Raw genomic sequence first — 15,839 nt, 5'->3', positions numbered from 1 at the left:
TTGTAATGATTTGAACAGTTAGAGCTAAAGGGACTGGGTTAGTGCGGCCTGATTTTAGGAAAGAAAGTCTCTGCTGTTCATTCATCACGGAAATACGCTGATTCAGCCCAATGGTGCAGTCTCCTTCCAAAGAATAAGCTACACACAAGGGACACACAAGACAGAGAGGCGTGGGGTGTAGATGGGCGAACAGGCAGATTTTGGCATGCCAGCGTAAGATTTTCTTTGAAATGGAGGGTTTAGCAGCACACAAAAAGTATCAGTCTCCACCATGCCAGCCCTCGTGCGCTCTAAGGGAAGGGGCTGTTTCCGGCAATCCTGTTCTGTCCTGATTTTCCCGAAGGACCTAGCTGAATGTCAGTAGGCTCAGGATGATCTGGTGTTAGAAAGACCTGGATCTTGAATTATTGGATACTCAATTTGTTCACAATGAATGTGTGAAATGGGTGAAAATGGACAAACTGTGCTTGCTGGGCGGCAGCTTATACTTGCCTAGCCCTTTGTCAAGTACAAAGCCCTTGCAGGTCATATCAGCCTGCCAGATATCAGGGGCAGGGCATTTCAGGCAGAAAGCACAGGAAGTCAGAGGTCTGGAGGCCAGAGTGGTGCCAGTGGGTTTGTGGAACAGCAGGGAGCTGGAATGGAGTGACTGAGACAAGAGACAAGAAGAAGGTGAGGTCAGAGAGATAATGGGGCCAGATGTTATAGAGCTCTGTAGGTTCAAGTCTCTGGAGTGTGATGGGAGCCACTGGAGGACCCACGGCTTTAACAGAGCGTCCTGGCTGAAGTGTTAAGAAGAGACCACAGCGTTAGGGAAGAAGAAAAGGAAATACCCAGACCTAACTCTGTGGTGGCACCACCAGGTGCTTCTAAAAATAAACGTGTACTTGTTAGTATTCACTGGACGTGGAGATGCTGGAAAGTCAGCCAGTGGAGGACAAACAATGCGTTTGACTGGAACTGTTGACACTTGAGGAATATGAAAGAGAAACTAAAGAAAAGAACCCAGAAACTTGGTGCTTGCCATGGGACGTTAGACACAGATCAGGGAGAATGACAGGATTAAAACAGAGGGAAGTGGATCATGCCTCTTTTGAAACAGAAAGGGAATTATTTCACAACTCTAGTTGCCCCTGGTCACAGCAGTTATGTCCCAGATGTGAGGGGGGTTGCTTCTCAAGCTGACCGAGCTGTGCTGGTAACGCCAGCCAGGAGCGGGGTTTAAACCTGGATTTAGAAAAGGAGGGCAGATGAGAGAACATGCGATGTTGGCCCAGGCAGCTGGTGCAGAACACCTAACTGCTCCTGGACGAGGTGGACGGCCTGACAGAGAACTGGCACAACGAGAGACAGGAAGAATGGAAAAGAGACACCAGTGCTGTTTCTTGGGAAGAGTTGGCTTCCATCCCAAAAGGGACATTCAGTTGATGCCCTGCTCAAGACCAACTGGAACAGATCTTAAAAGAGTGGTCAGATTTCTGTCCTTGGTACATTGGATTCCCATTTATTCCATACTGGGATAATGGACCAGCTGGGCTGCCTGGTGTGAATAAACACAAAGATATGGGGCCCTGTGGTCCTGAGGAAGCTGGAATCAGGATCTGTTTGTCATGGTGATGCCGAATGACCACCGGTGGAGGTTCCTGGAATCCTTTCTGATGGTGTAGAAACCGATCCAGTAGCCCCCAGTGAAAACCTCAAAATCAGGCTTAAGGAACTTGGAGAAGAGGAGATTCTTCCAGGACCCATATGTTGGGATTCAAATAATCTTTGTCATTCTGGATGCACATCTGATGCTCAGACGGTGATTACAGAGCACAAACCTCTCACCTGCCCAGGTAATTACGTGGTGCTATGTACTCAAACCTGTACTGAGAAAGTTGAAATCACAGTCTTAATTTGCATCTTAGGAAAAAAAATATCAGGGGAGAGAAGAAAGACAAGAGCCCGTTTGTGAAACAAGATCAAGTCTGCGTTGCTCATTTAAGGACAGAAGGACATCTGCCTTGAGACCCTGAAAGGCGTCCCTCGGGTGGATTGAGTGACCTTCAGGAATGAGAGGAAGACACACTGCAATGGGAAAAGTTCTGACACTGGTTCCAGAGAGAGATGAAGCATTTTCTCGATGACCCTGCCCCAGACTGTGAGGAAAATTGACTGCAAAGCTGATGTCACACCCCCTTTTCTTTCTTTGTTTCTTTATTTTTATTTTTTTATTTTAGAGGAGGGGAGGCAGAAAGAAACTCCTGCATGCCCCCCCCCCGACCAGAATCCACCCAGCAAGCCCAGTAGGGGGGCAATGCTCTGCCCATCTGGAGCCCTTGCTCTGTTGCAACTGGAGCCATTTTCAGCGCCTGGATGGAGGTCATGGAGCCATCCTCAGCACCTGGGGCCAACTCACTCTAAACAAGCCTTACGCCCCCTTTTCTTTATTATCAGACCTCTGTCCATATTTTGCAAAGGCAGAATTCATGGCAGAAGCCACGTCCTGCCAGCTTTCTCCTACTGAGAGCTCTGCTCTGCCACAGTGGAGGTCCCCAAAATATTTTCTTCCCCTCTCAAACTTCCTCCTTGGATATTTTTGACAATAACTTTCTTTGTGCATGATGTGGCCTTAATTACCTACAAAAATGAAAACCTACAGAAATCTTTTCATTTTTCATTTTCCCCTTAGGCATACTTTATCCCCCCTACCCCACCCCCCAGGCAGATCACTCTGAGTATGTGTGCCCATGTTACAAAGAAAACTACCATGTTAGTAAAATAACAAATATTCCATTGTTACAAAGAAAACTACCATGTTAGTAAAATAATAAATATTCCATTCGAACTCCCCCCCCAAAAAGCCCATAGAGGCTAAAGGCAGAAGTTATGACACCAGTTAAGAGGCTATTGGGATGGTATCTACTTAATAAGATGTAACAAATTATATAATTATTGCAGTTTTCCTTTAATATCCACCTAATTATAATCAACACCCTAAGCCTTTGATCAGAGAACAGCAAGAATAATGGAGAGGGGGAAAAAGCTAATGTAGCTTAGAGACTGTATCAAGTTTCATTAAATATCATATTCCAGCCACATCTAACTTACATTCTACCCATAATCTACTAACTTTGTTTCAGATGATTTCTAAAATAAGAGACCTATTCTTATTAGGATATTGGCAAAACTACAGTATCTCCATGAACTCATGGTGCACTTTTGACTGGTCACAGGAAAGCAACAAAAGACGATAGAAATGTGAAATCTGCACCAAATAAAAGGAAAACCCTCCCAGTTTCTGTAGGATGATGTGGCAGCATGTGCGCATGCGCAAATGATGACGTAACACCGTGTATACAGCGGAGCAGCCCACGGCCATGCCAGTCGAGATGTGGACGGTACAGAGGAAAGTTCAGTGGTTCTGTGGCTCGCTAAGTTTGAATCCGTGACCAAAGTGCAACGTGAATATCGGTGCGTTTATAACAAAGCGCCACCACATAGGAATAACATTACTCGGTGGGATAAGCAGTTGAAGGAAACTGGCAGTTTGGTGGAGAAACCCCATTCTGGTAGGCCATCAGTCAGTGACGAGTCGATAGAGGCTATACGGGATAGCTACCTAAGGAGCCCTAAAAAATCTGCATGAGCCCACATTGAACTGCACTGGATAGGTATGAAACTGGGAGAGTTTTCCTTTTATTTGGTGATTTCACATTTCTATCGTCTTTTGTTGCTTTCCTGTGACTGGTCAAAAGTGCACCATGACTTCACGAACATACTGTATAAGAAGAAAGCTGTTCTGAATAAGCACCTTTTTTATTCATGAAAATTAGTCTTTAAATTAAATTAGGTCGGGGGGGGAGGAGGGCTACTGGTGTTATCCAGGTGACAGATGGTGGTGGCTTAGACCATGTGGCAGTGGTGAGAAATGCTCAAATTCTGCATGTATTTTGCAAGTGGCAACACTAGTATTTTTGGAGGGACTAGATGTACATTATGGTGAAGAAAGAGAGGCATTAGGACATCAACACTTTCAGCATGAGCACTGGGTAGATAGCAGTGCCTTTCATTAAAATGGGAGGATCATGGACAGAGAAGTGGATGGTCAGCAATCAGTAGGTCAGTTTGGCTCGTATTAAACTGAGCTACCTTGAAAGCATCCAGGAGGAGACATTGAGAAGGAATTGGATGCACTGTGTCTGGGCGCTGGCCAGTTAGCTCACCAGTAGAACATTGGCCCAGTGTGTGGATATCCCGGGTTCAATTCCTGATCAGGACACATTGGAGAAGCGACCATCTGCTTCTCCCCACCACCCTTCCTCTACCACTGCCCCTGCAGCCATGGCTCATTCGAGCAAGCTGGCCCCAGGCACTGAGGATGGCACCATGGCCTTCCCTCAGGAGCTAAAAATAGCTCAGTTGCCGAGCAACGGAGCAGCAGCCCCAGATGAACAGAGCATCACCCCCTAGTGGGCTTGCCTGGTGGATCCTGGTCAGGGCGCATGTGGGAGTCTGTCTCTCTGCCTTCCTGCCTCTCATATAAAAAAAGGGGAAAAAAGAATGTACTGTGTCTGGAGTTCAGGGTACAGCTCCCAGCTAGAGAGATGTCCCAGGGAGCTGTTGGCTTCTCGATGTCTATTGAATTTGAGACCAGATGAGGTCACCTGGGAGGGGTCATGCAGAGAGACAAAAAGAGTCCAAGGACAGAACCCTTGGAGGACTCCAAAATGCAGAGATCTAGCAAATGAGAGGGAAAGAGCAAAAGAGACAGAGAATGAGAATGACATCCTCATAGTCGAGATGAGAAAGTTCCAGAAGGAATGAGTGATCTAGTGAGTCAAAGCCTATAAATGGGAGTAGTCAGAAGAGGACTGAGGAATGAGTATTGGAAGTCAGGGTGACCTTGGTGTGAGGGTCTTGGTCGAGTCATGGGGTAAAGACCTGGTGGGAATGGGTTCAAGGATAGGAAGAGGAAGCAAGAATTAGAGGAGACAGTTGAGGAGAACTAAAGTGTCTCATGAGTTTTTCTAGAAGGGGAAGTAAAGAGATGCTGTGGTAGCTGGAGGGGAAAGTGGGGTCAAGGAATGAGTGGGGAGAAATTATGCCATGTTTGTATGTAGATGGAATGTTCCAGAGAGGGTGGGGCAACATCCCAGAGGAGGTGCGAGTGGGTGGAATTTTGTGAGCACAAGAGGAGTAGACCTTGGCTGTGATCAGGAGCCATGGGTCTTAGTCACGGGTGGAGGCAGAGAATGGGGCACAGAGGCATACGGGAGGGAGCTGGCATGGCAGACGATGGCAGTGCCAGATGTGGAGCCCACAGGTCGTGATGCTCAGCGACCGTTATCCCACAACTCCAACTGCAAGGCGCACACCCTCCCACTGTGGCACTGTTTGGCTTCTGTCCCCTTTTTCTTCTTTATTGCTTATTTGCCATGCAAGAGGTTTTAGTTTGTTGGCTGGTCTTTAAATAATTCTTCCTCTTTTCAAATAGAAACTTGCAGAAGAGCATTATTACAGAAGGCTGTATTTGAGCAGCCAGAAATCCTAACTTATACACCTAGTAAGGGTGTACTTTGAAAACTCTTAAGTCGTTATAAAGAAGAACTTTAATAACATCTTTCTAATTCCAATGGAACAGAACTACCTGGGAAAGGAGAAGCGAGGGATTTTAAGGCAGAAGACAGGGAACTGGACGTCAGTCTCAGTTCTGTCACAGACAAGCTGTGTGGACCTCATGGAAGTTACTTAACCACCCTGTGCCAGTTTCCTCATCTGGAGAATGGGAATAATGCCTGCTTTGCAGACTGTTTTGAGGGTTCCATAAGTTTGTATTAATGAAAGCACTTTCTGGCCCTGGCCAGTTGGCTCAGCTTCGGCCCAGTGTGTGGAAGTCAGGGCACACAGGAGAAGCAACCATCTGCTTCTTCACCTCTCCCACTTCTTTCTCTCTTTCTTTCTTCTCCTCCTGAAGCCATGGCTTGATTGGTTCAAGCAAGTTGGCCCTAGGCACTGAGGATGGCTCCATGGCCTCTCCTCAGGCACTGAAATAGCTTGGTTGCCGAGCAACAGAGCAGCAGCCCCAGATGGGCAGAGCATCATCCGGTAGTGGGCTTGCCAGGTGTATCCCGTCAGGGCACATGTGGGAATCTGCCTAGGCCTCCCCTCCCCTCACTTAATTAAAAAAAAAATGAAAGCACTTTCTGAAAGGTAAAATAGATACATACCACTAAAAAACAAGATGATGCCCCAGGGGATATAGCTCAGTGGAAGAGCCTTTGTTTCGCATGTAAAAAACAAGATAATCTTATTGCAAGATAAGATAAACTTGCAAAAATGACTTCATGGAGACCTTTATTCCTCACTGGGATTTTTTTCTCCTCATTTGTAAAATGAAATTTCATGGTTTAAAAATGTAAGTGTGTGTGTGCCCACATACATGTAGTTTTTTATAAATTGTTTGCCCCAAGTGACTGATAGTACTTTTCTTGCCGAGCCTATGATCTTTCTATCCCTATTTAAGATTTAAAGACAAATCCTCAGACATATTCTTAGGACTTGCCTCTAAATAAAACTCCACGTCTTACTGAGTTTTTTTTTTACAGCATACACTCAAAATAAATGAAGACACCAGTGGGAATTTTACTTATGTCATCAAAGAGTTAATTCCAAACACAAACTACTGTGTATCTGTTTATTTTGAGCCTCGGGACATGGAAACAATAAAGAGATCTCCTTGGAAATGTACCCGCCTTCCACCTATACAGGAACCAGGTATGACAGATTTTTTTAAAAACTCGTGTTTTGCTTTTACTCCAAGGGAAAACCTTTTTAAAGAAATGAATCTTAAAGTCGGGTGGGGGCAAACCAACATCCTGTGCTTAGAATCTTTATGCTGGTAACTCTTAACAAAAACATAAACCCCAAACAGATTTCCATATGTATGTCCTAACACCAGTTCTCTTACACCAACCAGGTGGATGTCCAGTGAGGGCACCGTATGGAAGATACTTTGTCTTCCACTTAAGGCACATTGTGGAGGTGTTTTCTGCTAATCAGTGTCCACTAAGAAGGAGGGAGTCACTTTTAGGTTACCACACCACAGGGACGATGAGATCTCTACCTTTCTAAGGCAGAAGTCCTCCTGTAGTAGAAATGTTTTATTTCAGGGAGTCAGGGTTAAATTCAGTCCTGTGTGCCCTTAGCTGGGGCATTATTCCAGCCAAGCGATGGAGGAGACAGGGATGGCAGAAGCAGGTGCATGCACAGGTGGGCAGGGCAAGCAGTGGATGCCTGCAGTGAAGTCGGGTGGGGTTCGTAGGTATGGCCTGGCTCTTCAGAAAGTTGGCTGCGTGCAGCTCAGAGATAAAAGGCAACCTTGCCCATGTGAACAGGTTGTCACTGAGGAGGCTAAGCACCCTCCTGTTTCCAAGGCATCAGAACAGTAAATAGTTTGATCGCTGCACCTTCCTCCAAATGGAGAACTTGACAGTGAGAACAGTCAGGCTGGGGAACATTCACTGTTGCTTATTTTCCCAGAAAGTCACTAGGTCTCCTGCTCTTTGGCCAGAAGTGAGAAGCTATGAATGTCTCCCCCAAAGAACTCTTTCTGAATTTCTGACCCCAATGAGAGTTCCTCTAGAGTTTTGTTTTACCAGAGTAAAGGGTAGAGTAAGGTGGGGTTGATAAGGAGGTGATTGTAAGAGGTGTGGCTTCTCTGTGGACTCAGTGGACTATGCCAAACAGCGCCTGGCAGAATTGTATTCTCCGGTGTCACTAGGAGTTGAGTGATTGACGCTCAGACTGATATTAAAGGACAAGGCATCTTAAACTTTTAGCTTAAATTGTTTTTAAATCGTCGATTAAATATGAGAAAACCAACATCCTGTGCTTAGAATCTTTATGCCTGTAGCTCTTAACAAAAACATAAACCCCAAACAGATTTCCATATGTATGTCCTAACACCAGTTCTCTTACACCAACCAGGTGGATGTCCAGTGAGTGATTCAAGGAGTTAGCGCGGGCCCCATAGGTCAAGGGCTCAGTCCCATAAGACTGCCACCTTGAGAGATGTCAGGTGGTAGGTCCCCAGGCTACCCTAAACTTCTGTCTAGTCTAGCTACAAATTCACAGGCTCAGATTTAATAATTCCCTGGAATGACTCGTAGAACTCAGGAAAGCACTATACTCAGGGTTACCGACTAATAAAAAGGATACAGAGGAGCAGCTAGATGAAGAGGTCCATTGTCTGGACTGTTTCCCAGAGCAGTTCTGTCCCCTCAGAGTCAGGGTGCGCCACCTGCACTTAGATAAGTGCAGTAACCCAGAAACTCCCAGGCCTGGCTGCCCAGTTTTTATTGGGTTTCATTATGTAGCTGATTAAATCATTGGCCATTGGTGAATTGGCTCAGTCTCCAGCCCCTTCCCTGTCCCTGGACATCACGAGGTGGGGCCGTAAGTTCTAACCCTCTAATCATACCTTGTTTTTTTCTGGTGAGCAGCCCACAGCCTGGAACTGTCCAGCACCCCTCCCTTCAGCCACTTCCTTTGCCTAAACTCAGATAGGGCCCCAAGGACACTCAGGAACTTTGATGGGTTTTCCAGTTCTGTGCCAAGAACTGGGGAAAAGGCCCCACATTTTATTATTATTATTATTATTATTATACCATGATCTCGTAAACAAAGTTATATAACCAATTGAATGAAAAAACTGTTTTTTCTTCCCTACTCACAGAATACTCTGTACTCCAAATGTTTGACTTTTCCCCCCAACACCAAGCAATCCTCTGAAGGCAACTCAGTATCCCACAATTTAAGTCAATTCTGACACTATCTACTTGGAGATAGTGGCAGATCCCACAGGTGAAAGGGTTGGTCCCACAGGGCCGCCCTCCCCCCACCCTTAGGCTTCAGACCAATCATCTATAAATCAGAGATTCCCACAACCTCCTCCTCAGGTTTAATAGTTTGCTAGAATGGCTCACAGAACTCAGGAAAAGAGTTTAACTTACTAGATTCCTAATTTATCACAAAAGGATACAACTCGGGAACAGCCAGATGGAAGAGACACATGGGGCAAGGTTTGGGGGAAGGCCTGGGAGCTCCCGTGCCCTCTTCAGGTGAGCCGCCCTCCCTGCACTCCCGTGTGCCCACCAGCCCGCATGTTCTCTGAACCCAGTCATGTAGGAGGCTTCATCACATAGGCATGACTGATTCGATCATTGGCCATTGGTGATTAATTCAACCTCCAAGTCCCTCCCTGGCATTAGGGCTGAAACTTCTAACCTTCTAATCATGTGATTGGTTCCCTGGCAACCAGGCCCCATCCTGTAGAGCCTTGCAAAAGTCATTCACTGACATCAACTCAAGTGTGGTTGAAAATCTGGCTTGCAATGAATTATGAAAGACATGGCTTTCACCCATGCTCTCATCACTTAGGATAGCTCACAGAGCTCTATGCCAGGAATTGGGTCAAAGCCCACACATATATTTCTTATAAACAATGCTAATAAAAACTCAAATCCATAATGCTGAAGCACAAAATTCAACCACATCGATATGAAGAACGGCTTGGCTTTAGGAAGTGATTGACAATTCAGGCAGCATCCCAGCAAGTGACTAAAAAGGCTGTGCCTATGAGTTGCACAAAATGGAATGTTTCTAAAGGCAGAAAGAGGATGGGACTAAGAAGTGAGAAGAGTGGACTATTGCAGGTGAGAGCACCTTCCCCACAGGGACAACAGGGTCTTATCAGGCAGAGTGCCTCCCTAGTGTTGATCAGGAAACTCCAGACTGATGGGTTTAAAATTCCACTCCTGGGAGAGGCTGCAATTAGGTTAGTTATTAAGTTTTGGTTTGGTGACAGTGGCATAGTAAAAGTGACTACATTTTGGCTCTTGTTTTCACTTTTTTTTTTTTTTAATCTTCACAAGCACCCTGGACAGTACGGGGTCATCCCGGTTTATGGATGAGAACTCAAAGGAAGAGAAGCCAGAGGTTACAGCTGGTGACGGGCATTGCTGGTTAAGAGCCTCTGGAATGCAGGTGGCCGGAGTGCTAGCCACTGCCCTCACTTCACTGCCCTTTTCTCATATTTACTTAAAGGTCAACCATCCTTGGCTCTTAGGAGGGTTGACCTATCCTTTTTCCTCTCCTGTATCTGTTTTGCCTGAGGCTGTGATTACAACTTTGATATTAATAAAGGTCATTGTGGAAATTTACCTGAACTCTAGTTACTGTCAAACAAAAGCCTTTGTGGCCAAAAGCTTTTCAAAAAGAATAGGTTAATTGAGTCCTAGGTTAGCTGGACAACGGACCAGCTTTTGGGACATGCAGCCTAAGCCACCAGCAACCAGCTAGAGGGAGAAGACATGCCCAGCACGGGATAGTTGACTACTTCCTGATTGGTTGTGGGCAATGATGTGCATGTATAAGCATGAATCGGTGGTTGGCTATCCCCCCACCTGCCCCCAACCCCTGGAAGTTGATTCACAGTTTCCACAGACATTCAGGAATGTGAGTAGCCCCAGGTGTCACCCACAGCTGTCTACCAATCGTTCCACTTTTCTCTTTTTCTCCGGTCATTATGTACCTACCCATTTCTTCTCAGTCCTGTCGGACTTACAGAGTCAAGTTATTTTGTATAGGAATGTGGACATTTTCCAAAAGAAATTTGGAACAGGATTCTAAGGGTTAACTTATGACAGAGAGTTGAGCAGAGCCAGATGTGGGGTCCTAGCATGACCCAACGTCCATCTTAGGATGACCCAGTTGTTGATTTCAGGCAAACTCCCATTGCCCACTTCTTCCTGCCTACAGCGCATGCTAACTTATGGCAGTTGAGCATTTGACATGCGGCCAGTGTGACTCAGAAACTGAGGGGTGTTTGCAAAATTTCAATCAGTTAAATTTAAATAGCTCCCCCATGCTTAGTGGCTACCATGTTGGACAGTGCCATCATAGAACATAATTACGGTATGTAGTAGAATTAATTTTACTTTGAAAAACTAAATTATTTTTTATCATATTTTTTAAATGTATACTTGGGTAATTTCCCAATATTTTTTGTACTTGACAATAGTTTTTCCAACTATTGATCCTTTGATGTCTTCTTCATTACTAGACCAATGTGCATTTATTTCCCACCTGCCATCATCTGTTGGGTTTATTTTGAAATAAAGCCATTTAATTTTTCATCAACAGAGCCATCAGAATCTGCCAGAATAGGAGGACTGATCATTTTGTTTTTAATAGTAGCCGTCTCCATAAGCACCATAGCAACATTGAAACGGATTGGTTACATATGCTTGCGACCTAAGTTTCCCAAAGTATTGGTATGTAGGCTTTTTCATTTCTGTCTTTATTTTTTATCTTAACTTAAGAGCTTTTATTCTACACTTGACTCTTTGCACAGAAGAAAATCCCATTTTCTAAAAACACCAAAGTGTTTTCATCCTGCTGGGTTCTTATTCACCCTAACCATAGACTTTGCATTTTGTGTTTTCTTTTTTCTACTTTGTCCACCTGTTATTTTTAGTGGGCACATCTCATTCCATTGATGTGAATGTATCGACTTTCTCTTAATCGCTTCCTAGTTGTGAGCGTTTGGCTTGATTTCATTTTCATTTCCTCTATTTTCTTTCTTTTTTTTGCCACTAAGAATAACGCAGTAACATTTTTAAACAGTTTATCCTTTTTATTTTGGATGACTTCGGTCGAGCATATACACAAAGTGGACTTACCTTTTAAAAAGAGAACCTACAACACCAGTGGTGATGTGCAGGCGTGCACGTGTCTCCAAAGCTCTGCTGACGTTGAGTGATCATTTTTACTGCTGTTGTCCATTTATCATGTGCATGACATTCTCCCATACTTGCTATCATTCACGTTACTTTCGTTGTGAGCAAAACTGGCCACATTTCTTCGTTTCTTGTCTGCACTTCCCGAGGCACCAGGTTTCTGCTCAGAGCCTTTCATCCATCAACCACAGCTGAGTGCTTTACAGATTTCTAAAACCTCCCCTGTCTTTTGACTCAAATGTGTTTGCCCATCGCTTATCATTTTCCCTGTCCCATTGCTTTCTTTCTAGGTTAGTTTTGTAACATATCACTCAGAGCTGTCTGTTCTTTCTATGTTTGAACTTACTCACCTTATACTCCAAATTTTTTCAACAGCTGCTTATTTAAATATTCCTCCACAGTTGATAAAACTACTTTTTCTTGTTGTTTCTATTGGTTCAGGTGGGTTTGGGGAGGATTGTTTATTGGGGAAGTATGTGTACTTTTGGAGATTTTAATTATCATTAGTATTTGAACTTGGCTGGCCTTTGGCTGTGCCTGGTGAGGTGCAGACCACTCTGTGTTGGGTTTCAACCTCACTGTAATGGGAAAGGCAAAAGTTGAATGTTTTAGATTAGAAAGCAATATAGGAGATCCTTTGTGACTTTGGGGGAAGGAATATTCTCAGACCCAAAATGCAAACACCATAAAGGAGAAACATTGATACATTTTTTTCCATTAAAATTAAGAATTTCCTCTTTTCAAATGTCATAAAGAGAGTAAAATGATAAAATCACAGACACGGGGGTGGGGGCGAAGTATATATAACAAATAATCAACAAATAATTAGCCCTGGAATTGTATAAAGAGCCCCTGTGAATCTATGAGAAAAAAAGATGAACAACCCGATGAAAAAAAAATGCATCTAAGGCTGGGTCTGGGTCCAGCAGGGGCAGGTTTGTCACCTGGAGCCACCCACGCAGGCTGTAGGAGGACAGAGAGGAGGAGGATGCTAATGACGGTTCTCAGCCTGTGATCGGTGTCTTGTGACCACCGTCCTCATAGTTGGCCCCACTATAGTCACCTGAAGACAGGGTGGAACTCGGCCTGCCTGTATTCTCCTTAGGTCACCCAACCTGTGTGTCCTGGGCTGTTTCTTTCCCAGGACTGGAATAGAGTGTACCCAGGCTCTGTCGTCCCAGAGGTCAGCCCAAGGGGTTTTGACCCCAATGGATTCAGGTCCCTACAAGAGTCTCCTTACCCAACCACCGTTCTTATGCCCCTCAAGAATGTCTCAGCTATCCAGAATTGAACTCTCCCCAGGCAGCAGCAAGGGGCAGATGCAGGGGGAATTGGACCAGAACATCGTCTGAGCCAAGCAAGCCCAGGCCACCTGCCTAGTTTGAAATCCAGGTTCCCCTGGGCCTGTTTCTTTACCTCTCTGTCTCACTTTCTCATCTATCAAGTGGGGATGAGAATAGTAAGCCTACTTCCCAGAGCAGTCGTGAGGGTAAAGTGAATGTGTAAAGTACTCAAGGCAGTGCCCTGCACACAGAGAACACTCTAGAACTGTTAGCTGTGATGTTGCTGTCATCATCACGGAGCTCATCACTGTGCCATTGATTTATGACATTTTATTATGTCAAAAAAAAATGAAGAACAAACACAATTGATAGATTCTCTCTCTCTCCTCTCTCTCTTTTTTTAAAAGAAGTTTAACAACTTGTCAGCCTGGGTGTTTCCCGAGCTGCCGCCCTTAGAAGCAGTGGCAGTGTTGGAGATCATTGCTATCCACAGAAAGAAGAAAGTGTGGGACTATACATATGACGAAAGTGACAGCGACAACGAAGCAGTACCCCGACCAAGCGCAGGGGGCTACACCATGCACGGGCTGTGCTTGTGTAACCCCCAGGCTTCAGCGTCCAACCTCTCGGACACCTCAGGGGACTGCAGCGACCCAGACACCCAGGAAGCCATGCTGGCCGAGACCGAGGCCGAATCCGAGCCTGAGAATGAATCCCAGTCCCTGGTGGCTCCAGGGCCTGGGCCCTGGCAGTCTGAATACACCAGTAGGGCCCACGACCAGAGAGGGACTCAGTTGGCAGCCCCCTCTTCCAGGGAGGACAGCAGCTCCACAGAGGGCTCTGGGGACAGGATTTTCTTCAATGTGAACTTGAACTCTGTGTTTGTGAGGGTCCTGGATGACGACGACGATGACGACGACAACTCAGAAGCCCCTCCAGTGTTCTCTCTTCCAGAAGAGTCCGTAGGCCTGGAGGATCTTGACGCAACGGAGACAAGCCTGCTGGTGGCCAGTGGAGGCACCCAGCCGTCTTTCTCTGGCCCCTCTGTGGAGTGCCTGTGGCCTGAAGATGCTCTTTCTGATAAAAGTGACACTTCCGAGTCCGAGTCCGATGTTGACATCAGGGACGGTTATATAATGAGATGAGTCCCAAAATACTGAATTAACTAACAGCTGCCTCTCTCATACCCTCACTGCTCCTATGGGCTGCAGGCAGTCTCCAGGGGCCGAGTGCCTCCTTTTTCCTGTGACAGCGCCTATGCAAATTCCCAGTGTGTGGGAAGGGGTGGCAGGAAAACTGGTGTCTCTGTGCGTTTTTCTCCATGTCCAAAGCAACAGTGTTTGGAGGGAAAATGCCCTGCCCTATGCTCACGTCTTTGTAATGTTTCTGCCTCTTTCCCCAAGGAGCAGGCTTCCCTGGGGTTGGCAGGGGTGGCCCAGGACCCTGGGAAGTTAAGTGGAGGGAGACCAGGAAGACAGCAGGGTTCACAGCAGGAAGAGTCGGCAGTGGCTCCCATAGGGTTCAGGAAAGAGCAGGAAACCAGCAGAAAAAGAGGCAGGAGGGCCGACCACAGGAGGGGAACTCATAAAGAGACCTGTTCCCAGTCGAGGTGAGGAAGATCCAGCCTCGACTCTGGCTGTGCACCTCCCAGAGGACATATTCTGTTGCCTACACTCTGGAATTTGGCTACTCTGCTCCTCATCCAGCCCTCCTCAATCTGAGTGAGGGAGACAGATTTACGCACATCAGTCTGTCCAATGTCACGCAGGTGGTGAAGAGAGGAAACAAACATTTGGCATGAGGGAGATGGGGTAGGACCGCGGTGCTGTATTTTAAGATTTTTTTAAAAAAGCAAGTGGAAAAAAGATTAAAAAACAAAACAATAAATAAATAAAAAATAAAAGCAACTTGAAACAACAAAGGCAAAAGTGCCTCAAGGTTTTCAGAAGAAATAAGGCCTAAACTTCCTAGAGGTCATGTTTACTGCTAGGTAAAGTGCTATGAGAAGTGCTATGTATGCTGATTCCAAATGTCCTACCTGTGACTAGAGTGCCTGTGAATGGAGGGGTGAGATTGGGGGAGAATATATCCCGAGAGAACAGCACAAGGACTGAACTCATTCCTCTGAATCCATGTCACTGTGTGACCCTAAGCACTCTGCCTAGCCTCTCTGAGGCTTGCTTTACTTATGAAATAAGGGGAGTGGACTAGGTAATCTCTGAGATTCCATGATGCTAGGAGGAATATTAGGAAATGGAAGAGGCCTAAGGACTCTGGTGGGGGTGTTACTTCCAGGGGGAGTCTCCCAGAGTGAAAGAAAGGATTAGAAACTTCCTTTCCTGGGCCCTTCCCTCCCAGGAGCAGAGTTCTCAGACCTTTCCTCTGGGAAAGACAAAAATTACATGAGTCTTATTTTAAGGACTTTGAAGAGATTATTTTTACAATTGCTCTAATGGAACTCAAAGGAGAGATCCGTGAGAAGATGGTGATCTAATGAAATTCTGTAGGAAAGGGACTGTGTCATGTTCATAGTTCATTACTCTGCCCTCCAATGCGTCTGTGATATATTGAAAGTCTTCCAGAGTGATCTCCTGGGATGACCTCTTATGACAGCCTGTGTATGCGTGTGTTTTTAAATTTTGTATAATGGTTGCAGGTTGGGAAAGGGTAATAGACACCTTTTAATACAAACACGGTGTTGAGAGTCGTTTCTCATCAGAGAGCGTGCACACGCAGCGGATTTGGTGGCCCTACTGGCATCTGTGCAGTTGCA

At 45.6% G+C, this 15,839-nt stretch overlaps 1 protein-coding gene and 1 pseudogene across 12 annotated transcripts in view; both read left to right on the top strand.

The window, feature by feature from the left end:
* Positions 1–15,757, top strand: part of IFNAR2 (interferon alpha and beta receptor subunit 2) — a 42,939-nt gene extending 27,182 nt beyond the window's left edge. For 10 of the 12 annotated variants that reach the window (XM_066259501.1, XM_066259495.1, XM_066259494.1 and 7 more), the window contains 4 exons: positions 6,591–6,759; positions 9,021–9,104; positions 11,188–11,318; positions 13,474–15,757. In XM_066259501.1, the coding sequence (XP_066115598.1) occupies positions 6,591–6,759; positions 9,021–9,104; positions 11,188–11,318; positions 13,474–14,211 (1,122 nt within the window). In that variant the 3' untranslated portion in view covers positions 14,212–15,757. The remainder of the gene's footprint in view (positions 1–6,590; positions 6,760–9,020; positions 9,105–11,187; positions 11,319–13,473) is intronic. The other 2 variants (XM_066259496.1, XM_066259503.1) reach the window with 2 other exon arrangements.
* On the top strand, positions 453–2,241 carry LOC136323773 (eukaryotic peptide chain release factor GTP-binding subunit ERF3A pseudogene; annotated as a pseudogene).
* Positions 15,758–15,839: the final 82 nt, after the last annotated feature.

This window comes from Saccopteryx bilineata, chromosome 2, assembly GCF_036850765.1.
Source record: "Saccopteryx bilineata isolate mSacBil1 chromosome 2, mSacBil1_pri_phased_curated, whole genome shotgun sequence".
NCBI classification, from domain to species: domain Eukaryota; kingdom Metazoa; phylum Chordata; class Mammalia; order Chiroptera; family Emballonuridae; genus Saccopteryx; species Saccopteryx bilineata.
This window is presented reverse-complemented; position numbering and strand designations above follow the sequence as displayed.